The sequence below is a fragment of the Quercus suber genome, unplaced genomic scaffold, assembly GCF_002906115.3.
Source record: "Quercus suber isolate HL8 unplaced genomic scaffold, Cork oak 2.0 scaffold_393, whole genome shotgun sequence".
NCBI lineage: Eukaryota > Viridiplantae > Streptophyta > Magnoliopsida > Fagales > Fagaceae > Quercus > Quercus suber.
In genome coordinates, this window is record NW_027069845.1 from 593747 (window position 1) to 619644 (window position 25898).

The 25898-nt window shown below is 32.0% G+C and overlaps 2 protein-coding genes across 2 annotated transcripts in view; both read right to left on the reverse strand.

Moving 5' to 3' along the window:
- Positions 1 to 2720: 2720 nt before the first annotated feature.
- LOC111993671 (uncharacterized) lies at positions 2721 to 3302 on the reverse strand. Its single transcript, XM_024025524.1, has one exon. The coding sequence runs from the start codon at positions 3300 to 3302 to the stop codon at positions 2721 to 2723; it is 582 nt and encodes a 193-aa protein (XP_023881292.1).
- Positions 3303 to 14043: 10741 nt separating this feature from the next.
- LOC136062222 (uncharacterized) overlaps positions 14044 to 25898 on the reverse strand; it is a 32276-nt gene continuing 20421 nt past the window's right edge. Inside the window, exons 4-11 of the mRNA XM_065761032.1 lie at positions 24185 to 24748; positions 23911 to 24060; positions 20603 to 20680; positions 20044 to 20193; positions 18409 to 18488; positions 17835 to 17901; positions 15118 to 15464; positions 14044 to 14655 (exon numbers count right to left, since the gene is read on the reverse strand). Of these exons, the coding sequence (XP_065617104.1) occupies positions 14044 to 14655; positions 15118 to 15464; positions 17835 to 17901; positions 18409 to 18488; positions 20044 to 20193; positions 20603 to 20680; positions 23911 to 24060; positions 24185 to 24748 (2048 nt within the window). The remainder of the gene's footprint in view (positions 14656 to 15117; positions 15465 to 17834; positions 17902 to 18408; positions 18489 to 20043; positions 20194 to 20602; positions 20681 to 23910; positions 24061 to 24184; positions 24749 to 25898) is intronic.

Here is a 25898-nt window from a genome sequence, read left to right on the forward strand (position 1 = left end):
AGCAGAGCATAAAGTAAAAAACAAAAAATAGGACAAAAGAATTATTATTCCATAAAAATTAGACTAATCTAGTTTTAATGTTTTATAGAAAATCTAAACCAGCTTAATTTATAAAAAAGACTAATTAACATGAAGTAGAGGTTTGTCCTCCAAGATGATGCCTATAAGACTTGAATTATTTCACATTAGTGGTAAAACTTTAAATAATGTCTTTCATATTATGTATGACAAGAAATTCTCACAAACATTCTTCACGGTAAAATTTTAAATTTAATTTGTTCTAAATTGAATATGATAATATTGAGATATAATTATTGGACTATTATTATTATTATTATTGTAGGGACTCAATTTGGATTGGATCCAGAGTATGAATGAGTTTTCAGCCTAATAAGCCCAAACAATAAATTTTTAGAGAGTGGATCGAAGGTTTAGGTGCTGGCCGGCGTTCCGGGAGCATGAACTCTCTTCTTTTATTAGAAAATACTTAGAACTATTTACAACTGGGGGATGCTCCTCGGCCCATGGCCGAGGAGCCCCTTTCTCTTCTTTTCTTTCTTTCTTTTATTTTTCTCCTCTTTTTTACTTTAATCGCTCCTCTTTATATAGTCTTCATTGTCCTATCTCGTTCTTCCATCTGTTGATCATCTATTCGCCTTTCTTCGGACCGTCCGTCATATCAGAAGTCTTATCAACACTCAAGTGATTCACACTGATCAATGTCGCCCTGCTAAGGGGTTGCATCTCCATTAATGTGGCCAGAGGGGTTAGGTGAATGCATTAAGTGTGGAGGTGACAGCTTGCTCTGGGTTTGTCCCTTTCCAAAATTATCTTTAGTATGCCGAGGACGAAGAGGTCCTTGGCGTGGATCCAGAAAAGAGTCTCTCCCTAATTTAGCCTTGGATGGTCATCCTTCCTCGACGCGGGCCTTGGATCTACTACACGATGGGCTGAGGCTATCAGACCCACAAACCCCACAATTATTATTCCGCTTCTTAGGATTTGGGAATTTCTATAATCTTTATCTATTCCAACTTCTAAATCCTATTTTTGTACTCTCAAATATATAAATAGAATACATACAATACCACGCATATTGAGTGACATCATTCAAACCTTGCATTGAAAGAGAAAAAGACGGGAAATGTCAACTTAAATGAGAAAGGACACATGATCTCATCAATTGTGCATATTTCACTTTTCGTAGAAGTCATCGATATGGGAGATATGAACATGCACGCAATAACTGTGAAAAGACCAATGGTGTCATGTCAGTTCAAGAAACTGGACAAAAAACTGTAGGCGAGAAAGTTTATAGATTAAAAATAAAAAAAATAAAAAATAAAAAATTTGGCACCAGTTGATATGACATATTTTTAGTGATAAATAAAAAAAATAATGTTAAGTAATAATTTCAAATGAAAACCAGTAGTACAAATTTTCGACATTGGCAAGCGTCAAAGATATTGTCAAAATTATGTTTTTTTCGGGTGTATATACGCGGATTCACATCAGGTGGTACCACTTCTCTCACAATTTTTTTTTAACTTTTTTAACTTTTTAATTCTAACTTTTAACTTTTTGTAATATATTTTATTTAATGACTGAGATTAAAAGTTACTTTTTCAATTTTCAATCTCAGCCATTGATTAAGTATTGCACCTAATGTGAATTCTATATAGGCAATGTAAACTGTCCAAAAAGGACAATCTTGCCCTATCAGAATAGCCAAATATAACAAATAAAAGGCCTGAGCATCGAGCACCAAATCCAGGAAAATCGGTTAAACCCCATTATAGAAAATCTCAGGATACACCACTGAGAAACACGACCAAAATGAGGGTGGTTATATCCATTTACTGAAAACAAGAATACACAAAAAAGTAATACATATCGAGTGCACTTCTAGGCCCATTTGGTAACTAAGTTTGAGTAAGGTATTTTGGGTGTTTTTAATATAGTATGGGTGAAGAAGTGTGTTGAAATATGTGTAAGTGTGTTTGAAATGTGAAATAGTGAGTTAGAACTCACAAAACAAACAGGCCCAAGTAATACATATCCATTACCCTTTTTCATCTTTTGAACAAGAATTACTTTCAACTATAATCATAATCTCTCACACACATACACACATATATATAATTTAATCGTTGGATTTATTAGGCCAGTGTCACAATGTTTAGTAACATTCCAAGCTTTTCTTCTTGTTAATAGGCATCTATCCCGGATCAGTTCGTGAGTAATGAACTGCTAGGGCAGTCTCTTTGTCATCTTTTGAACAAAAATTAGTTTTTTCTTTAGTCTTTACCAAATAAATAGGCCAAAATTGGCATTTGCCCATTTCGTCAAAACTTTTCAGCAAAATGCCCCATGTCTGAAACTATTTAAGGAAGTGCCCTTGTTTTGAAACTCGATTTTCTAAAAATCGAGTTTCAATGTAAAACTTGATTTTTGGACAATTAAGTTATAGCAAACTGAAATTTAAAAAAAAAAAAAAAATTGTGGAACTCGAACTTTTCATGAATAATTAGAAGCCAATTTCACCAGTATACTATAAATCCTAAAATTTTCTTACAAGTAGACATGATTATTCATGATGTAAAATATTACATGTAGCAACTATTGGTTATATGATATCTGACATCAAATTATTGGAGAGTGAAAATTAATATCATAAGATGACAAATTTTTTTCCTAAAAGTTAAATATTAGTTCATAAGTTATTTGATAGGCGAAGTGACTTTGAACAAATTAAAATGCTCACCCCAACAATTCCTCTTGATGGCACAGTGTAAAATAGTCTCACCACCGGTTTTTCTAAAGTAGGAACTGTGTAGTTCGTTATTACAGATAGAACGGAGGCAAAGGAAGATCTCGGTTCTACCAAGAATAGCAGCCGAGAAGAGAGGGCTCTCACCCTCCTTGTTACGTGCATTCCCCAATGACGGATCAGCTTCAGCAATGCAGATACACTTCCTCAGACTCCCTGTTGATGCTGCCAAATGCAAAGGGACATTCCCTTGCATGTCTCTGGTTTTTAGAACCTCCTTCTTCTCCTTTTTCTCACAAATTTCTACGAGTTGCTCAACAATTTTATCTGGGCCGTGGGATACAGCAAAATGCAATACCGTTCCACCTAGCTTCCTGATCAGCAGCCTCTCGTGAGCCCATTCAAATTTTTCCCGATAGAGATTAACAGCCTTATCCCACTCACCTGCCTTGATTTTTCTGTATAAATCTTTTTCGAAACTGAGAAATAGTGTACGTTCCTCATCAGGAGTTAATGAACTAATAATTGACATCTTGGAGGACAAATTTCTATTTTCGTGCAAAAGAGATGGTTATGGAGATCACAAGACCGGAAATGTCTATCAATTTTTATACTGTCAAGTATCAACAGAGGCCTATGATGTTGCCGCAGGAGGAAAAAAAAAGACAGACAAAAAGAAGAGAGAGAGAGCGAGAGAGAGAGTGAGTGAATGAAAAAGAAAGAAGGAAAACAAAAGTGGAATTTGGATAATTATTCCATGCTTGATGACTTGGCAACACATGTTTTGTGGATCGAGATGGCAAAGGCCCGTCATGTTTTTTTACTGCAAATAAATATCTTATTCAAGAAAAAAAATCAGATTAATTAACATGATAAGCACCCAAAAAAAAATCAATTATAACAATTAAGTGCGTGTTATGCGCATGCTTATGGCTGCCAATTTGAAAACTGAGAGAAGGCATAGGTAAGCTCAAAAAGATGACCAAAAAAAAAAAAAAATTAAACACATGATATACGTTCTATAATTAGCAGAGCATAAAGTAAAAAACAAAAAATAGGACAAAAGAATTATTATTCCATAAAAATTAGACTAATCTAGCTTTAATGTTTTATAGAAAATCTAAACCAGCTTAATTTATCAGAAAGACTAATTAACATGAAGTAGAGGTTTGTCCTCCAAGATGATGCCTATATAAGACTTGAATTATTTCACATTAGTGGTAAAATTTTAAATAATGTCTTTCATACAAGAAATTCTCACAAACATTCTTCACGGTAAAATTTTAAATTTAATTTGTTCCAAATTGAATATGATAATACTGAGATATAATTGTTGGACTATTATTGCAGAGTCGATTTTTGTAGCATAAGCCCAAAAGGGATTGGTTATAGGCCCGACGAACCCAGAACAATAAATTTGTAGAGAGTGGGCGAAAGAGCTGGGCTGGTTATGAAGCACAGAGCAGTTAGCTAGGTCACATGCAATAATGATAGCGTGAACTAAAGATCGGATAACTCCATGAATGAATGTCCGAAGAGGTGCTTTATTGAATAAACAGCGATTACAACGTTTAGAGCTCTAGTAAAGTTTTTCTCCCTCTTTCCTCCTCCCTCTTATCAAGGACCCTTCTTCTTTATATAGCCTCCTTTCCTATAATCTCCATCGTCCACTTGTCCTTCATCCACGCATCCACTCGAGTGCATGTCATGTCGTGTGTCTGCTTTAGTTCGTTGTGAGTGGCGGTAGCTGAGGGTGCACTGTTCAGGGGTCTTCTCCACATAAATGCAGCCAGAAAAGCTGTTGCAGCGCATTAAATGCGATGGTACCAGCCTTTCCTTCAGATATTTTCTAGTTCTGATCATTTCCTGATCCACCCAGAGTCCATCATCACCGTTGGGATCGTTGGGGAGGTTAGACGGACTTTTCACAAATTCGTTTGATCAAAACTTATCATAGCCGAGGAGAAAGACATCCTCGGACAAATGGTAGCCTCCTCGAACGGCACTCCCCTTCTACTTCAGGGCTTCCTGCTTTAGGTGGGCCGCCCCAACCGTCTATTAATTCTCGGAAGCACTATGGCCCTTAATCAGTGGGTTCCGGGCCCATTAAGTAGCTTTGGGCTTTTCCCCCCACAATAGCCCCTCAAAATCTTAATTTTTCCTTCGCATCCGAAGGGAAAAAATGAGATTTTGATTTGCCGCAAGACAAAAACTTGGAAATGGACAAAAGTTCAGCTTGGCATGCGTGTAGGCATAGGTGCGTGCGTTCCATCATAAATGCCATTGTTTTCTTGATTCCCGAAGCGTTGCATTAAGTGCGCCAGGGGGCGCCCTGTCCATCGCATCCAACGGTAGGCTATTGATCCAACGGACGAGGTTTTTCATTGAGATTTGGAACAAATAACTTTTGCCTCTCCGTTTGACCACGTATAAAGTCTCGGTTGTGGACATTTCCTCTCACTTTGCAACTTTCAGACCAGCCTAGAAGCACATAAACGCTCAGAGCTCTTCCAACCGCTAATATTGCCTCTTCTCAGAATCCTCAGGAATCCTTCTGCGAGCTCAAGGGTCAATCCTTAGCCTAGTTCCTGTAAGTTTTCGCAATCTCAATCCTTCGGCTTTCTCTTCGGCCGTCCATTTTTCAGTTTGAGCGATGGGTAAATTAGAGTATTATGCGCATGCTTATGGCCGCCAATTTGAAAACTGAGAGAAGGCATACCTAAGCTCAAAAAGATGACCAAAAAAAAAAAAAAATTAAACACATAATATTCGTACTATAATTAGCAAAACATAAAGTAAAAAACAAAAAATAGGACAAAAGAATTATTATTCCATATAAAAATTAGACTAATCTAGTTTTAATGTTTTATAGAAAATCTAAACCAGCTTAATTTATCAAAAAGACTAATTAACATGAAGCAGAGGTTTGTCCTCCAAGATGATGCCTATAAGACTTGAATTATTTTACATTAGTGGTAAAACTTTAAATAATGTCTTTCATATTATGTATGACAAGAAATTCTCACAAACATTCTTCACGGTAAAATTTGAAATTTAATTTGTTCCAAATTGAGATATAATTATTGGACTATTATTATTATTTTGCTTCTTAGGATTTGGGAATTTCTATAATCTTTATCTATTCCAACTTCTAAATCCTATTTTGTACTCTCAAATATATAAATAGAATACATACAATACCACACATATTGAGTGACATCATTCAACCTACTGTGTGTTTCAATCAACTCAAACCTTGCCTTGAAAGAGAAAAAGGGGGAAATGTCAACTTAAATGAGAAAGGACACATGGTCTCATCAATTGTGCATATTTCACTCTTCATGGAAATCATTGATATGGGAGTTATGAACATGCACGCAATAACCGTGAAAAGACCAATGGTGTTATGTCAGTTCAAGAAACTGAACAAAAAGCTGTAGGCGAGAAAGTTTATAGATTAAAAATAAAAAATAAAAAATTTGACACCAATTAATATGACGGATTTTTAGTGATAAATAATAAAAATGATGTCAAGTAATAGTTTCAAATGAAAACCAGTAGTACAAACTTTCAACATTGGCAAGCGTCAAAGATATTGTCAAATTTTTTTTTTTTTTTTTTGGGTGTATATACGCAATGTAGACTGTCCAAAAAGGACAGTCCTGCCCTATCAGAATAGCCAAATATAACAAATAAAAGGCCTGAGCATCGAGCACCAAATCCAGGAAAATCGGTTAAACCCCATTATAGAAAACCTCAGGATACACCACTGAGAAACACGACCAAAATGAGGGTGGTTATATCCATTTACTGAAAACTGGAATATACGAAAAAGTAATACATATCGAGTACACTTTTAAGTAATACATATCCATTACTCTTTTTCATCTTTTGAACAAGAATTACTTTCAACTATAATCATAATCACACCCACACATAAATAATTTAATTATTGGATTTATCAGGCCAGTGTCACAATGTTTAGTAACATTCCAAGATTTTCTTGTTGGTAATAGGTTTCTATCCCGGATCAGTTCGTGTGTAATGAACTGCTAGGGTAGTCTCTTTGTCATCTTTTGAACAAGAATTTAGTTTTTTCTTTAGTCTTTACCAAATAAATAGGCCAAAATTGGCATTTGCTTATTTTGCCAAAACTTTCCAGCAAAATGTCCCATGTTTGAAACTATTTAGGAAAATGTCCCTGTAGTGAGGAAAAATTTTCGACCTATCACAAGCTGACACATCATACTACAAAGTTCACAAAATACAACAAATTACAAAGCTCCACGTATTGTTGCTAGGTTTTGCTATTACTATTCAGAAACCAACAGAAATTTGCCAAGTGTCATGCAAAAACCAATCACACATCAGCGCGTGTAAGTGATAACATAAGCAGTCCAGCACATGTAAGCAATAACATATGCAACCCAGCGCGTGTAAATGATGACATAAGCAGACCAATAAAGCTGTGATATGTGTCACCAATTAGACTCCGCCATGTGTCGCTCACTCACCCCTAAACTCCTATAAATAGAAGCCTTCCTGAAGCATTTAAAGGGAGAACAAACCATTTGGAGCACAAGTAGTATCAAAGAAGATTCAGAAGCACTCAGAAGTACAGAAGCTCTGCAGGAATCAAGTCTCAAAGCCTTCAAGAACTTCAAGAACTTTAACCTCAAAATCAAAGAACATTTGAAGCAAAATCATCCAAACTATCTGCCTAGATCTCAAAGTTCACCAGAATCAAGCTCAAAAGCCTCTAGAAACCTCAACAAGCCAAAAATCAATGAAACTCTATGGATTCAAGCCTTTAAAGCACTGAAAAACTTCCACCACAAACCTTCAAAAATGAAGAACACACGAAAAATACGAAGAACGTGAAGAACAAAGGATTTCTAACAAGCTCATAGCTAGAGATTCATTGTAATTCTGTTTCAAAGATCTTTGATCCATTCTTCAGCCAAATTAAAGGATATTTTGTGTTCAAGTCAAAATTACATTACTACAATTCCAATCAATAAGTCTTGCAAGGAGATCGAATCAAGGATCACTTTTTTTTTTTTTTTTTTTTTAAAAATTTTAGAGAATTGTACCACATATTTATCAATATAAATTCGCATTTGTGAAACTATTTTACTTGTTTGATTTATTTCAAACTAGAAATTTAGTCGTCTATAGCCCCTGTTTTGAAACTTGATTTTCTAAAAATCGAGTTTCAATGTAAAACTTGATTTTTGAATAATCGAGTTATAGTGAACCGGAAAAAAAAAAAAAAAAAATTGTGGAACTCAAGTTCCAGAAATTTCTTATTTTATTTTTAAGTTTCGGTTCCCTATAACTCGATTGTCCAAAAATCGAGTTTTACATTTGAAACTTAATTTTCAAAAAATCGAGTTTCAAAACAAAGGCATATCTCTAAATAGTTTCAGACATGGGGCATTTTGCTAAAAAGTTTGTAAAAAAGGGATATTTTGTCATTTTGGCCCAAATAAATAAATAAAGGAACTAGAACCTTGCCTTAAAAAAGAGAGAGAATATGTTAGCTTAATTAATGAGTAAGCACACCGACTCGTGATGCTAACAGTGCATAGTTTACGGGGAAAAAAAGCTAATTAATATAGAGGTTTGTCCTCCAATGTGATGCTCTTAATTAAGACTGAATTATTTCACATTAGCGGTAAAACTTTGAATAATGCATTTCACGATATTCTCACTAATATTCTCACGGTTACTATTTTAAATTTAATTTGTTCCAAATTGAATATGATTATATATATTGATACATAATTTATATTGAAATAGCCTTATTATTATTATTGTTACTTTAAATTTGCTTTTAAGGATTTTTGAATTTCTATAATCTTTATCTATTCCAACTTCTAAATCCTATATATTGTACTCTCAAAGGCGAAAATGTCACAATAGCATTGTTTATTGAAATATATATCAATATACCACTATTTCGAAAATATGTAGGGATATACCACTTTTGGGATACTCGAGTTTGAAAGTAATTTTTTCAAAGAACTTGAGTTTATAGAACTCTAGTTTCAAAAAAAGTGGTAAATTTCTACATATTTCCAAAACAATGGTAGATTGATTTATATTTCGGTAAACAGTGAAACTCAAGTTTAAAAAAATGTGATAAATCTCTATATATTTTCAAAATAGTGGTATATATTTCAGTCAATAATGATATTTTGCCATTTTAACCTATTCTCAAATATATAAATAGAATGCATGTAATACTGTACACAGATTGTGAGAGTGACACTTTCATTCAACCTACTGTTAATGGTGTCATGTCATAGTTCAGAAAAATGAAAAAGATAGATTGTCCAGGAAGATAAAATGTAATTTTTATCGAATGATATCGTATCACCTATTTCAAAATCTAATAAATTAGAGATATGTGTGTAAAAATAATTATCTATCAAGACATGTCTCTCATTTATTAGTGGAGTAGTTATTTTTGTACACATGTATCTCATTTATTAGATTTTTTTTTTTTTTTTTGAGAAACAAACACACATACAATGGAGAGGAAAAGTGGTTCTAACACAAAGGCACACCACAACACCACTCAAAAGCCATGGTAACTTTTAAGGGAGAGTATAACAAGTTATCATTTATTAGATTTTAATATAACTAATATGATATCATTTGATACCAAATACTAGTATCTTATAAAGATAATCTATTCTGCTCAAATTTACCAAATATAATGAGGCATAACCATCAAAGTCGGACTCCAAGTACCAAATCTAGGATAATCAGTTAAAACCCATCATAGAAAATTGAAACCTTAGGATACATCATTGAAAAACACGCCCAAACTAAAAGTTAAGCTAGTCCTGCATAACGTAGCACAATTTGTGTCTCAACTCGCCCATGTGACAAAGTGTGAGTAGTAGAAGTGTGATGGTGAATCCATTTGAGAGCACCTTTTTATCACTCAACTTGCCATCTGGGCGAGTTGTAGCACAAGTTGTACTACTTGATGTGTCACCAGCACAAATTGTTAACTAATATCCATTTCTACCACGATAAAAGAATTTTTGAAAATAAGAAAATACGAAAAAGTAATAAAAGAGTGGCACAATCGTTAAGCAGTGACTCCAATATAATATAACTAACCTACTACAATTAGTATAAATGTCTACTTCATGTTATCATTTTTGTTCTAATATAAACATTGGATGTATTTCAACCAGTGTCACAATATTTAGCAACATTCTAAGCTTTTCTCTTCTTGTTAGTAGGCATCTCCCATGTGTAACGAACTGCTTCAACAGGAATAAAACGTGGTTAGGGTGGTCTCTTTTTCATCTATTGAACAAGAATTTATCTTTTTCTTTAGTCTTTACCAAAAAAGAAAAGAAAGGAACTAGAACCTTACCTTTAAATAAGAGAGGGAGGGGGAAAAAGAAAAGAAAGAGGGCTTAAATGAGAAACCATACTGCTAATGGTGCATAGTTTAAGAAAAGAATATCTTCTCAAAAAAGAAAAAGAAAAGAATAAGCTAATTAATTAATGAGTTGTTCAGTCAAAAAAAATTAGTGAGTTGTACCTTTACCAGGGAAATGAAGAAAAGAAATAGAGAATATGTTAGCTTAAATGAGAAAGCACACCGCTAATGGTGCATAGTTTAAGCCCTCCTTTTTTAGGAGGGAATGAAATAGAATTGAAAGGAATGAAAAAAATAATTTTAGAATATTCTTCAATTCCATTTTTTGAGAGTTTTAATGAGGGAAATAGAAAGTTCAATACCTTATTTGGGAGTTTAAGTAGGAGATACTGAAATGAGTATGAGGGAACACTTATTCTTTTTTATTCCCTTAAAACCTCAAATTTTCATTCCTCTGAAATTGGGAGGAATGAGAGAGAATGTAATTAGATTTAATAAATTTTTTACTAAAACTTCCAAAATACCCCTATATATTCAACAATTTATTTTAAAATAGGGCTTTAATAGTAATATTGTCAGATTGATTCAATTTCATTCCCTCTATATTACTCTCAAACAAGATTACTCACATTCTATTCATTCTCATTTTTAAAAATCCAATCAATATTACTTTATTCTATTTCATTCCATTATTTTCCATTTATTTGCCGGAATGAGTAGTTTCACTTTCATCATCTTTTGAACAAAAATTTAGCTTTTTCTTTACGATAAAAAAAAAAAAGGAACTAGAACCTTGCCTTGTTAATATCTAAAACAGAGAAAGAGGTTTCTACGTACCAAAAAAAAAAAAAAAAAAAAAAAAAAAAAAAAGGAANAAAAAAAAAAAAAAAAAAAAAAGGAGGAACATGTTGGCCTAAAGGCTAAATGAGAAAGCACAAATGATATCAATTAAGCATTGTATAAGAAAAGAATAAGCCTCTCTTTTTTCTTTTCTTTTTTTGGGTGTGTGTGACGAAAAGAAAAGCTAATTAATGTGTTTTATTTTATTTTATTTTTTGCCTGAAATAATTAATGAGTTGTACCTTAACCAGAAAAAATCACATGACTTGTACAAGTTTCCTTCATAAAATATTCCATCCCTAAAAGTTTTATGACTAAAAAAAAATAATAATAATAAATAATATAAAAAAAACTTATAGTTTAAAATTTATGGCATGTTTTTCCCTTCTTGAAGACAATTAATGGTGATATTTTCCGTTGAACTAGGAGTGAGTGTTTTGATTGTCACATATAGTTTAGTTTGTAACAATTAAATTAAAAGTACAAAGTTTAATTTGTCATCGGTTATAAATTGTAGGGTTTTTTTTTTGTTTTTGTTTATTTTATTTTTTTTAAATCTTACCCAAGTTACCATTATCCTATTTATAGAAAATTTACGTATTAAATATGTTGAGAGCTCTAAAATGCTTCCATTTTCCTCCTCATGATCTATGAGATGCTTGAGAAGTTGATTGATAATCCTTGGATGGCATGTCCAATTCCACTACTCAGTATAATTGATGAGACGAGAGAGAGAAGAGAGAGACCAGAGAGAGAGAGAAGAGAGAGCTAGTGCAGTAAGATCACTTTATGCCATGTCATGCTCATGATAATAATGTAGTATATAGTGAGTAGTGAATGCTATTTTGGCTAGTATGGATAGGTAAAATGAAAAAGATGAATGTCTAGTTATATATTATTGTGATTTGTTTTGTTGTTTTTTTTTTTTTTTTTCAATAAAATCTTTAAATTTTGTATAGGTGTTTTAGAATTTGTAATTTCTTATTTCCTAATCCCTTTCTATTGTTTTAATGGTTTTCCTTTGTATCATCTAAACGTTTATTTTAAAAAATGATTTTGGTGCTTTGCGTAGCTTAAAACCGCTGTAAAGTAAAACCATAGAACAGGGATCGCCATTCATGAACATTTTTTGAAGAAACTTGTCCTTCTTGATTCGATGAATCGCTAGAGGACTCTGGTGAATTTGGCGAGCACGCTTACCTTTGCCCCTCGCACTTTGTTTCGTCATATTCAGTTCTAATTGATTCACAATCATGTCACACCGAAGAGCTCGTGTTAAGATTTGCTACTTTCAAGACTCCCAACTGTTGATTAAAAGCAGCAATGCAACTTTACTTTTATATTTTCTCCATTGAAATACTCAGTTCTATAAGCTATATGGGGTGCCTCCGACACTCCTTCGAGATCATTTGTGTGATCCAGAGTAACTGGAATTCATGCGACATTTTTATAAAGGTATCATCAAAAAGGTTTCCTCATTTGGAAGACTTGGTTTGACTAAAAATGAGCATGAAATTGCAAATATTGAAAACTATTTTCCATTTCCTAGCGTGAAGATATATGAACCTTATTTTCGTGTAGGGGCACCATGTACTAGGCGACATTTCTTTTGTCTTAGAGAGAATGAAATTTACCACAGAATAACTCAATTATTCAATAATTAAATTTACAACCCAAAAATTTCCAAACCCAAGCCCATATAGAAAACAGATATTGGATAATAGCCGCTCCCATTATTTAAACATTTCAATCTAGTTATGCAAATTAAAATTCTTCATTTTAAATTACCAAAAAGTTACTACAGCATGTTAAAATAATCTAAAAAACTCTTTTTATATAATTTTTTTACACAGGTTAAAAAAAATTCCACCACCGCAAAAACTCAACAAAAAATCTTTCAAGTGTTTGTTTTGACGATTTCTGTCGGGGTCTTACGTACCATTCTTGGCTACTTGTTTTTTTTTTTTTTTTTTTAAATAATAATAAAATAAAATACCAATATCTGCAGGTTCAAGTTTTTACTTTTAAATTTTAATATTCCAAAAGCAAGGGCTTGTTGGGTAAGTCATTTTAAAAACAGTTTTCATAACTTTAAAAACAAAATGCGGTGGCAACCATTTTAAAAAATGATTTTTTTTTTTTTTTTTTTTTTTTGTGGAGAAAAAGGTAAGCTCTTATAAATTAAAAAAATGAAACTTAAAAATTAAATTCTCATCTCAAATTGTACTATGCAAACACTAAATAAAAAACATCAGCGATTTTCATTGTCACATTTGTAAATAAAGCAAAAAACCTTTTTTTTTGTTCCTAAGTCCTCACTTTTTTGAATGACATTTTCTCAATATAATGAGAATGACATAATTAAATACAGAGGTCAAATATTTTTTTCTGTTATGTACACATTAATTTAATCAAATCTCATTCACATAAATTTGTTCATAAATATATTATTATGTTTGAATTTTGCTTGTTTAATAATCAAGCCTACTTTTAAGTATGAGATTGGCTTGTTTGGTAAATATATATGAACATAAACAAATTTTTTCTTAATTAAGTCAAGCTCTAGTTATTCATAATAAATAACACGACTTATTTATAACCCTATTTCTAACTAGCTCAAGTAGCTAGATTACTGATAAAGATGTTAGCATTGGAATTGCATGTTAAAGCATCAACATATTTGTTTAGACAATGACTAATATAACAAATTTAAATGAAACTGACCAACTCTATAAAATTTTATTTCCTACAAACTATATATAAAGTTGAATTCACAACATTTAAATTCATAATGGTAATAAAAAATAGAGCATTCTGACAAATTGAACTCCCAATAGCAAATTGTAGTCCAACAACTTAATTAAGAAGGTAGATAATTTTCAATTCACCCAGACAAATATGTTTTGCTTTATTGAAATAGAACACACGGTACAAGTCTAGCATCAATATTATTGGAGAAAGTGTATCAATCATTAATAACCATGAGCCATCATACTCTTGAAGAAGATAGGAAAGTAAATACTAGTTAATCTTCCGAAAGCCAGTGAGGAATAGTCACCCTGTATTTACGTTGTGGCACCTTCTTCAAGGTAGCCCACACCAAATGAAAGTAAAGTGGAAACACTGCCATAGAAAACAATGTTACCAACGCGTAGGCCACTGTATACGAGGTGGAAGACACAGATTTTAGTTGATTCCTAAAAATGAAGAAATGTCCGGTTGTGAAAGATACCAAGGTAGAAGCTATGGACATGTAGAATGCTGTTAAACCCAGCAAAAGCTTCCATGGTAAGGCGCGGCGGAAATCTTTTTCTCTATACCCAGATGTGAGAATTGAAAGGAACATGACCACTGCTACGAGTGAAGTGTAAAAGGAGACAAAGGATGAGCCGGCGAAAATTTTGGATGCCTCAGAGTGTTTATTTCCTTCAACAACCTCAGGCAAGTTGGTTGCCGTGGAAAAGGTACTCGTGACAAAGAGACCTGCTACGACTGAGCATGCATTTGCTGTGCTGCTTAGCCAATCCCCTCCTTGTTTAACAAGATCCTCATGTGTTTTGGTGAAAATCTCCTCTGGGGTTTGGCCTTTCTTGTTGAGGAGAGGAAGGAGGCTTCTTTCCATGGAGTTCTTTATGTACTGCGTGCCACAAACAAAAAAATAAAACAAAATAACAAGAAAAAGAAGAAGGGAAAGACAAGGTTAGTTATTGTTTCATACTTTCACTGCATCTATGATTGTAAATTGATATTGGTGGGTAAAACATTGATGTCAATGGTAGACTCAAATTAGTGGCAATTTGATATACTTAATAATAATTTAAAATTTTAAGATAATCCATAGATAAACATTAACTACTTGAGATTTTTTTTATAAAAAAAAAATTACCCCATAAAGAGCAATAATTTAGTTAGTTTTACAAGTAAAATTTTTTATCTTTAAATGAGATATATGGTTTGAATCTCACCAAAAATCAATTGATTTTTTGATTTAATGATAAAGAAAAATTATGATGAAGTAAATGTCATGCGTAGAAATTTTGTAGCATATATCAACAACAACAAAAATGTCCTCTTAAACTTGGATGTTTTGGGCTCGTACCTCAAACCATCTGATTTCCCATTGCATTTGGGATGCTGCTCCTGGAACTGGCCAATTAAATTCCGCATTTGTCGCAGCAAGATGCAGTACACTGTTACCTTTATTATCCACTTCACTAAATAAGCTGTCTCTTATAACATTCTTCTTCTTGAGAGAGAGTAGGAGTTCATATACACAAGGTTGCTTATGCTCCACTGTCAATAGCACTATGTTCTTTTGGTCTTTATCCACATCATACATGGCCACAGGATAAATTTCAAGGATTTTTCTCACCATTTCAGTAATTCCATTCTTCGCTGCCATTAGTATTACCTCTGTAGGCTCAGTGTCTCCTTCCTTTTCTTTCTCTGTCAATGCATAAGACAATAATTTTAACTTCAATTATAACCAAATCTTGGTAATAAATCAAATCTTGAACTTCGAATTATTTTTGTTGGAAAATGAACATGACATTTTGATACATTGATGATTGAACATATCTTTCTAGAAATGTACTATAAAATTATTCATGTAGGAAATTGATGAAGTACATGTATGAATGTTATGAGTGAGGATAAAAGTTCTGGTGAATGCTGAAATAGATGAAACTGCCGAGGCCATTTCTTGGATAAAGGAACATAGGGTCTGACAAAGATTTAGAGATGGTGTGCAAGGCATATATAATATGGGACGAATGGGTGTAAATTTTCCTTTTAATTTCATAATTTTGTCACAATACTTCACTTTTCAACCAAAAAAAAAAAAAAATATTCAAATCTCTTCGAATATGATATTTTATGTTTGATTTCAGGATTTTTTGTTAGTATTCTGATTATCCATGATATATTTGTTTATTTATGACAATGAAATTCCTACATAACACAGTATTTTACAAATAGAATTTTTTGAAATAATTAAATATGAAAGATACTTAATGATCAAATTATTAATGAAAATAAATGGTATGACTAACATGAAAACTAAATCAAACATAAATGACCATAATTTTTAAATCATAAGTAGTAAAATTGAAAGCAAATTCAAACGTTAAGGGCCAAAAATGTACCATAATCTATTTTTTACCTATCCTAAACTCTGTTTTATAATTTTCCTTCACTCTTCTATATTTTTGTGGGGTTTGTTATTTAAAAAGATATAGGAATCTTCAGAAGTGGGTTCAGGGCCCAAAGGCCTAATCCGAGGACGCTTAGTTATCCGAGGATAGGGTAAAAAAATTATTGAGGGGATAATATAGGAGAAAGGGATGGATATCGTGTATAGTAGCATGATGCACGTCCGAGGACACCAAAGTCCGAGGTGAACGTAACTTTCATTTTATTTAGGAGACTTCGCAAAGTTGTATCTGAACTGGAAATCGAATATTAACCTAAGGAGGAGTCAGGGAAGGTAGCAAATATCTTCCAAGGCTATCACCTCTCCATTAAATGCTTTCCAGCTAACCCTCTGACCGCATTAATGTGGAGGTGATACCTGAACAGTAACTAAGCAGCTTTATGGCTACTGAGCAAAGGTTCCGGTAGGTGCTGGATGGGACAAAAAGGAGTTCCCAAAATAAGAACTACACGTGTACGATGGAAATGGAGGAAAGCACGTAGTATATAACATGGAAACGGATGACATTAAGGGAGAGGGAGAATGATGAGAAAAGGAGGGAGAAAGGAAGAACAAATATTCCATGCATAAGAGAGGCTCACTAAAACCTAGCCGAGGAGAATTTTTCTCATACAATCAGCCTAACATATCCCTTATTACTCAGCGAATATAACCTTTCCTGTCGAACAGTACTAGTTCTTGTACCCATACTCTAAAAATTTATTGTTTGGGCTTGTTGGGCTGAAAACCCATGCATATTCAGGGTTCAATCCAAGTTGAGTCCCCACAATTTTATTTTTATTCTTATAATTTTCTTTAGAAACTTGTTGGGTGAAAGATTTTTTTTTTTTTTTTTTCATCAATTTAATATGTGCATATAATCAGGGGAGAGGGAGGAGGTCCATGGCGCTCTGACTATTAATCAACTCCCTCCCTTTTACATACATACATACATACATGTGTGTGTGTCCCTTTGGATTACAAAAAGTATTCTATCTTTTTGTTTTGAAAAAAAAAAAAGTATTATATCTATGTAAATGATTAATAATGCAGTTGTTTCTTTCCCCTCCATTTTTAGTTTTATATGATACGTAACTCATTAAACAAAGTGTATTCCTTGACATAAGTCTAAAAATCTTTAGTTGCCATGATCGATCATGTTTTGTTATTGATTTTGCAATGTTTTTAAGATATGTTATTCTTAATGTACGTATTCGTTTCACTTACCATCTTGAGCCATATCGCACAGAAATTGAATGAAGTTGATGCATGTTTGGTAGTTCCTGGGAAATTTGTCTTCACATATTTTTGTCAATTGTCTCGAATTGATTTTCTCAGTCGCATCAGCCTGCGGTGTACCTTCCAAAAAAAAAAAAAAAAAAAAAAAAAAAGAAAAAGGAAGATGTTAATTTTTTCAAACTTTAAAAAAGAAATTTTTTTTTCAAGTTTGGGGTGAAATGTCATTCTCCTATACTTTGAGAGGGGAGTGTTATTACCTCTAAATAAATAAATAAATTAAACTATTTATAATAGGATAATAATTCTAAATCGGAAAAAAAAAAAAAGTAATTATCTTTAAAAAAAAAGTCTAGAATATAACTAGGACTACTGGACTAGATCGTTACCTTTTTCAAGCTTTTTGTCTCCGCTTTGGCGTACTGATGAAGGCGGAATCGGATACATCTCAGCGTCCTTCAGCAGTTCGTTCATGATCAGAACAGACCATGTGTGCCTCTCCTTCGTCTCCTTACCTCTTTGCTTTCTTCAAAGGTTCTAAAAATATACCACCAATATATGAGCAAGGAAATATATAAAGAAAACAGAACAGAAAACAGTGGAAGGTGAATGAATACCAATAAATAAATATCGCAATGCCTTGAAGACAAGTTTTACAAACAAACAGCAGGTTTTGTAATTATATGGAAATTGATGCCCTCGAGCTCCATTGCGTGATCGTATCCTACAGTACAAAATTGATACTTATCAATCCATAATTTCATTCTCTCAAATAGACCAATCGCAAAAGGATCACAAGTCAAACCACTAAAATGAATTTGGGTAGTAGTTACTCAGAAAAATAAATAAAAATTGTGGGGAAGTTTTTTCTCAAACTTCTTAGCCACAAGCACACAATTAGTGTTATCATTTTTCTTTCTCATTACATATAGTAGTGTGATCATTTCTCGCTTTGATATCTACCTCCCCAGGTGAAGTGGTGTCTTTCAGGGTCCTCTGCATCAACTTCGCGACTGCTTTCTTTGAACCATTTCTGTCAAATGCTGACAATGAAAATTAAGTATATCAGTTATAAAAAATATCTCTAATGAAAGTGTCATTATTAATAGTTCAGTACACATAATGAATAGTTATTCCATAGGAATAATTATTCCTTGCAATGACAAGGTAACCAAACAATTGAATGATGGTTACAAATGAATAACTATTTCATTTTTGGATTTTTTTTTTTTTTTTTTTTTATACCCAAGGTGCCTTTAGTTTTTTCTCTATCTACTTGAACAAACTAAGAATGTTAAATGTGTATATATATATATATATATATTTNAAAAAAAAAAAAACAAAGAATAAAAATGACAATTAATGTTGAAGGTATCCTTCAACGAAAAAGATGTGCACGGGTATAACCCATCTAAATCGGAGTTATGTCAGAATTCTTTGCGGAACGCAATGTGAAACCCTCTTCTTCTTTGCTTTTTTTATTTGTCTAAGTGAAATCTTCCTTTCAATTTCCTTTCAATTTCTTAATTTTGAAACAAAACTTTACATTCAAAGCTTATTTCATTATACCAAAGAAAGCCAGAACATATGTAAGTTATATGTTCCCAAAAGTAGATAAGTAAATCTTTGATGGAAGTATATTTTATTTTTTATAAATAAAAAATGCTAAATCTTGTAATATATAAGGCTATTCTTCAATGTTGATGTTGTTGTTGTTGTTTTTATTTATTTATTTATTTATTTTTTAATTTTATATGTTTAGCTGGGCTTCTAATAAAAAAATTTGTTGTTCCCATATTTCATTAACTAGATTTTCTTTTAAAGATTGTAATATAAATTAAGAGATTAAATATTATTTACATAATGAATAATTATTTAAACCATATACAATTAAAAGTTTTATAACTCAATTAGTTAGCACTTGACACCTTTTGGTTTTTCCAAGAGATGCAAGATTTAAATCTCTTCTCTTCCATTACAATAGTCAAATTAAAATAATAATAATAATAATAATAATAATAAATGGGGTAATTATATTTTTCTCTTGAGTTTTGAAAAAATGACACTCTACTCCAAACTTGAAGGAAAAAAAAATTTTCTCCACTTGATATCTGTTTGACCAAATTTTGTTAAATTAATATTTAAAATATTGTACTCTATCCTACCCTTTGCTTAAAGGTCATTTTCTAAAATTATCCTCAATTTTAAAATTAAAATCAGCCGTTTTAAATTTTTAATTAAAATGTATTTTAAATTGTGTGTTTTTATTTTAAATTTATCAATTATTTTTTTACTGATTACGGATAAAATTTTGTAAAAAGATTTTTAAAGAAATTTAGAATATTTAGTTATTATTATAAACAGAAAAAGGAAGAATGTTAATTTTTTCAAACTTTAAAGAAGAAATTTTTTTTTCAAGTTTGGGGTGAAATGTCATTCTCCTATACTTTGAGAGGGGAGTGTTATTACCTCTAAATAAATAAATAAATTAAACTATTTATAATAGGATAATAATTCTAAATCGGAAAAAAAAAAAAAGTAATTATCTTTAAAAAAAAAGTCTAGAATATAACTAGGACTACTGGACTAGATCGTTACCTTTTTCAAGCTTTTTGTCTCCGCTTTGGCGTACTGATGAAGGCGGAATCGGATACATCTCAGCGTCCTTCAGCAGTTCGTTCATGATCAGAACAGACCATGTGTGCCTCTCCTTCGTCGTCCTTACGTCCTTTGCTTTCTTCAAAGGTTCTAAAAATATATCACCAATATATGAGCAAGGAAATATATAAAGAAAACAGAACAGAAAACAGTGGAAGGTGAATGAATACCAATAAATAAATATCGCAATGCCTTGAAGACAAGTTTTACAAACAAACAGCAGGTTTTGTAATTATATGGAAATTGATGCCCTCGAGCTCCATTGCGTGATTCGTATCCTACAGTACAAAATTGATACTTATCAATCCATAATTTCATTCTCTCAAATAGACCAATCGCAAAAGGATCACAAGTCAAACCACTAAAATGAATTTGGGTAGTAGTTACTCAGAAAAATAAATAAAAATTGTGGGGAAGATATATATATATTTTTTTTTTTTCTTTAGTAACACATTGAGACGCGTGTGTGTGAACGTACATTTCTCACTTTGGTGTTTACCTCCATGGGTGACTCGTTCTCTTTCAAGGTTCTGATCATCTGCTCGCGAAATTAGTTCCTCGTCTGTTGTGGAAAATGCTGAAATGAAAGCAGCTTAGTTGCAAACCACATTGTAAATGATTTTTTCAAGCTACAAGATGATGATGTAAGATCGGGTCATACTACAAGGAAATGAACTTTAATCTCCCTAGTTACTCTTATTGCGCTATTATTTGCTGATTTTTGATAGGAGGTTGTGAATCTGTCAAGAAATATTTTGCCATAGATACAGAAAATGAAGAACAAATAAATATATTTTTTTTAATGAAAAAAAGAAGGTAGGGAGAGCGATTTAAGTTGACATCTTCCACTTAAGCGTGATCATAGTAACACCTTACTTGCTAAACCTAGGCATGCAGGAGCAGAGAATCCAAATAAGCCATAACTATGTAGCCCCATTGAGAACACTAGTGAATATAAGCCAAAAGTAAGGAGATTTTTATCCTAAGTGCTTCTCGTTACAGGATTAGAATTTGAGACTTTCACCTCCAAACCTTTAAGAGTGAGTTCATGACCACTAGACCAACCACCCTTGGAGGTAACAATTAAAATATATGACTCACTCTCAATGCATTTTAATTATAGATACATTATCTACACACCCTTGGCGTGATAGTCATTTCATAAGTATAAGTACTTGTGGGGTGTGAGAGCAATGACTGTGGTTCAAGTTTTCAAGAGGATGCTTCATACATATATACATTTAGATTAGACTAGAGTAAAATTTCTATCTCGTATTAAAAAAAAAAACAATTTATAGATAAACTAGCCCTTTCGGAACAAATATTCGACCTATAACTATAATAGTTGTGTTTGTTAAATAGACATAACTATTGGAAGGATTGTGTCTATTGAGTTTGAATATTCCAAATGAATGGCTTCACGTGGAATATATTATAAATTTATTACTAGTCCAACGGAAACATAGGATGTGTGATGCACACCGATTACAGTTTGATTGCCCTCACATTCCATCATCTTCTACTTGATCACACTACAATATAAATGATAAATAGTATTATAGTTAAGCATAATTTTGTTAGTACCATAATTTGATTGGACAAAGTTATTCACAAAACTGGTTTAGATAAAAACATATGTGTCAACTCATATGTATTATTTAAAAATGTCACATAATTTATTAAATAGGTAATGTAAAAGCACACATGAAATGTTTTATCAATTATTATATAGTGCACTGAAAATTTCTTCTGTCAAAAAATTGGTTTCAAGGTAAGTTTTTTCATAATTATTTATGCAAACTTTACTCTATGCACACACATGTTAGTGTAAGAATATGAATAGACATACATGTACAGCTTTTGTCACCACAATCAAATTACATCCTTCTCGTCATGCTCTTCCACCACAATAGCATACTGTAGGTGACTTTGATTCACTATCTTGTGATCAACATTATATCCTCATGTCTAAGAACATAGTCTACAGCCATGCCATCATTGATAAATGATAACCTCTATCCAACACGTGTTAATCTTGCATATTATTATATTAACTAGCGTCCGCAATATGCCAGTATCTTGGGAAAATATTAGTTTACATGGTATCAATTAAAAATGTAAAACATTGTAGGCACGTAAAATATGTATTTTAAAATTAAAAAAAAAAAAATTGTATATTTTTTGCAAAATGTGCAGTGGGGGCTCCACAATTTTTTTTTTTCAGTGAAGTAATTAAGAAAATTAAATAAAACAAAATTTAAGAAAAAGAAAACTTAAATATATCAAGATATTGACCAAAAAAAAAAACACTGTTATAACACTGTTGTACCGTTAACATTTCAATTGTGTCAGACAAAGAAGAATCACATAACATGTTTCATCCAAAATTTTCCAGTTTTTTACTGTTATATATATATATATATATATCTCATAATACTTACTAGATAAATTACAAAATTGGCCTCTATCTTTTATATCTTATTTTAATTTGGTCTCCAACTTTTTAATTATGACAATTTGATTTCTAACATTTTCGATATTGTATCAATTTAATTTCTATCGTTATGACATTCTATATCTCTGAAATGAAAATAAGAATAATAAAAAAAGAAAAAAAAATTCTCTCTCTCTCGGCCTCTTCACTCACCGACGTCACTCTCAGTTTCTTGACCTCGTACCTACGCAAAACCAGCGTCTTTCTCTTTCCTCTCTTTCTCCGTTGCTTACGACTTTGAAGCTGATTTCATCTTATTTAACGCCCAAGAAATTTTACATTGCAAAAGTTATATTTAAAGTCAAAAGAAATTTTCATATGTCAGTATTAACATCAATGCATTTTTCTTTGGACCTAGTCACTTTATACCCCAATAGGATATATATATATATATATATCTCATAATACTTACTAGATAAATTACAAAATTGGCCTCTATCTTTTATATCTTATTTTAATTTGGTCTCCAACTTTTTAATTATGACAATTTGATTTCTAACATTTTCGATATTGTATCAATTTAATTTCTATCGTTATGACATTCTATATCTCTGAAATGAAAATAAGAATAATAAAAAAAGAAAAAAAAATTCTCTCTCTCTCGGCCTCTTCACTCACCGACGTCACTCTCAGTTTCTTGACCTCGTACCTACGCAAAACCAGCGTCTTTCTCTTTCCTCTCTTTCTCCGTTGCTTACGACTTTGAAGCTGATTTCATCTTATTTAACGCCCAAGAAATTTTACATTGCAAAAGTTATATTTAAAGTCAAAAGAAATTTTCATATGTCAGTATTAACATCAATGCATTTTTCTTTGGACCTAGTCACTTTATACCCCAATAGGCGCTGATGCAGATTTGAGAAGTCCCAGCTTTCAAATGGTATGGGAAACTACGGATGTTTGCAGAAAAGAGGTCAAAGAACTAGTACTGTTGTTTCATATATAATACATAGACTATTCTACCAAACAAAAAAAAAAAAAAAAAAAACATAGACTACTTTGAGTGGAAATTAAGCGCTAAATATGCATATCAATTAACCCTTTCGATATATATATATATATATAGCAACAACTAATTAAATTGGAAATAAATGTAGATAAAAATTCGAAGGAACTTGAGTTCTGTAAATGCTGATAATTTAATCCGGTGACACTAATCATATTTTCTTTCTTCAAACTGAAATATTAAATGAGGGAGTGCATGGGTTACGTAGGAGCAAATGAAAAGAATTCAGACAAAATCAGTGACTTGATGTTTATTTACTTGAGATAAGCTATACATCAATCTGGAAAAATTTATATCATGTACTTACAGTGATAGATGATACTTTCAAACCATCGGAGATTGCTGCCACTTTTAAAGGCGGAAGGCTTACTTGCTAGGAGATGGAGAGGGGTCATGCCAAAATTATTACGATGGTTTACAAGGTCTTTATACCGACGAAGTATTATTAAGCACAATTCTGCCAAGCACAATAACCAGCAAATATGATTAATAATTCTGGCGTATCTAATAATAACAACCTATCATGCACAACTTTCCAATTGTCATAAAATTAAAATATTTGCTCACATTTATTTACTCACCATAATGTTCTTCAGAGATGGCACAATGGAGTATAGAGTCACCATTGCTCCTTTTACAGTAATTGGATCGTTCTTCAGGGCCGCATATAGAATGGAGGTAAAGGAAAGCATCTTTGCGACCATGAAGTGCTGCTGAGAAGAGAGGGGTCTCACCTTCATCGTTAGGAACACTTAGTAACGTTGTTGGGTGAAATTCAGTGATGATGCGACACATTTTCTCGCTCCCCACTAATGCTGCATGGTGGAGAGGGGTATCTCCTTTGGCGTTTTTCTTTTTTAAATAAGATATCACGTGAAGACTTCCCGAAGAAAATTGTTGTATCAGACGTTCAAAAATATTTTCTTGCTTATTGTAGACTGCTAGATGGAGTACCGTGTCCCCTAACTTGGTGATCGGGATATTGAAAAGCCAGTTTGCTTGACATATTTTCTGGACTTCATTCCAATCACCTTTGGCGGCACTTTGAGACAATCTTTCTGCTTCCTTCTTCAAGGTCCGCGATCTAAGGGGATCTTCCTCTGATGATGGGGCTTTTTCTTCAAGCCGAAGTGGATCAAAAGAATCTTTCAACTTAGAACAATGAAGATGAAAAATGGACAGAATTAGGATTAGGGTTGTTGAACAAGTTTGCAACAATTGTTTTAAAATTTTATTTATTTATTTTAAATATCGTTATGTTCTAGAAAATGAGTCTTGTGCTAATGCAATCCTACGAACCCCATACCATCCCTATGCCCAAAAAAAAAAAAAAAAAAAAAAAAAAAAAAAAAAAAAAAAAAAAAAAAAAAAAAAAAAAAAAAAAAAAAAAAAAAAAAAAAAAAAGAGCAACAATACAATATGGACAACCTTCAAAACGTGGCTAGGGTTTTGTTTATATACCTAGGGTAAAAACATAAAACCCTAAACGTTTAATGAAGTGACTCCTCTATTCTTTTCATTAAATGAACTACCTTGTATAGATATCATTTGTACCATTTTTTTTTTTTTTTTTTTGTTTCATTATGTACTACTCCAATAATCACAACTTTTCATGGATTCTTTTTTACTTTCCTTATATATATATATATATATATATATTAAAAAAAAAAAAAAAACTAAGGTTTAAAATGAATTAGTTAATGAAGTGCACCACGATTTCTTTTTTCTTTTTCTTACCAAATTAATGTCTTTCATTTTGCCCTTTAGTTTTTAAATTTTTTTTTTTTTTTTAAATTTTGGCCTTTCATGTTTGTATATTGGTCTTATGGTCTATTTCCAATAGTAATCTGACCTTTAAGTACCTTTTATATGTAATTATTTCACAAAATACTAGCTCTCTAAAATGTTGTGAAAATATAAGAATTTTATTCTTTTAGGCCAAAAAAAAAAAAAACCAAAAACAAAAACAAAAGCAAATACAAAACAAACAAATAAACATATTAAGGATGGTCAAATTACTAATAGAAATGGACCTCTAAGTGGTATGCGAAATTCCTGTCATCATGAAATAGAAATTTTATTTATCTTTTAAAAATTCCATATTTTGTAGTATATATATTTTACATTTAGCTTGTAAGCTATATATTTTCTTTAGTGCTTTTTATGATAGAAGTAGGCGGGGGTTTAAATCTCAGACTTTGAATACCACAAAGATAAAATATTTCATTGTATAGAAATGTCACTTCTTTTCTTCTTCTTTTCTTTTCTTTTTCCCTTTCTCTTTGTCCCTTTCTC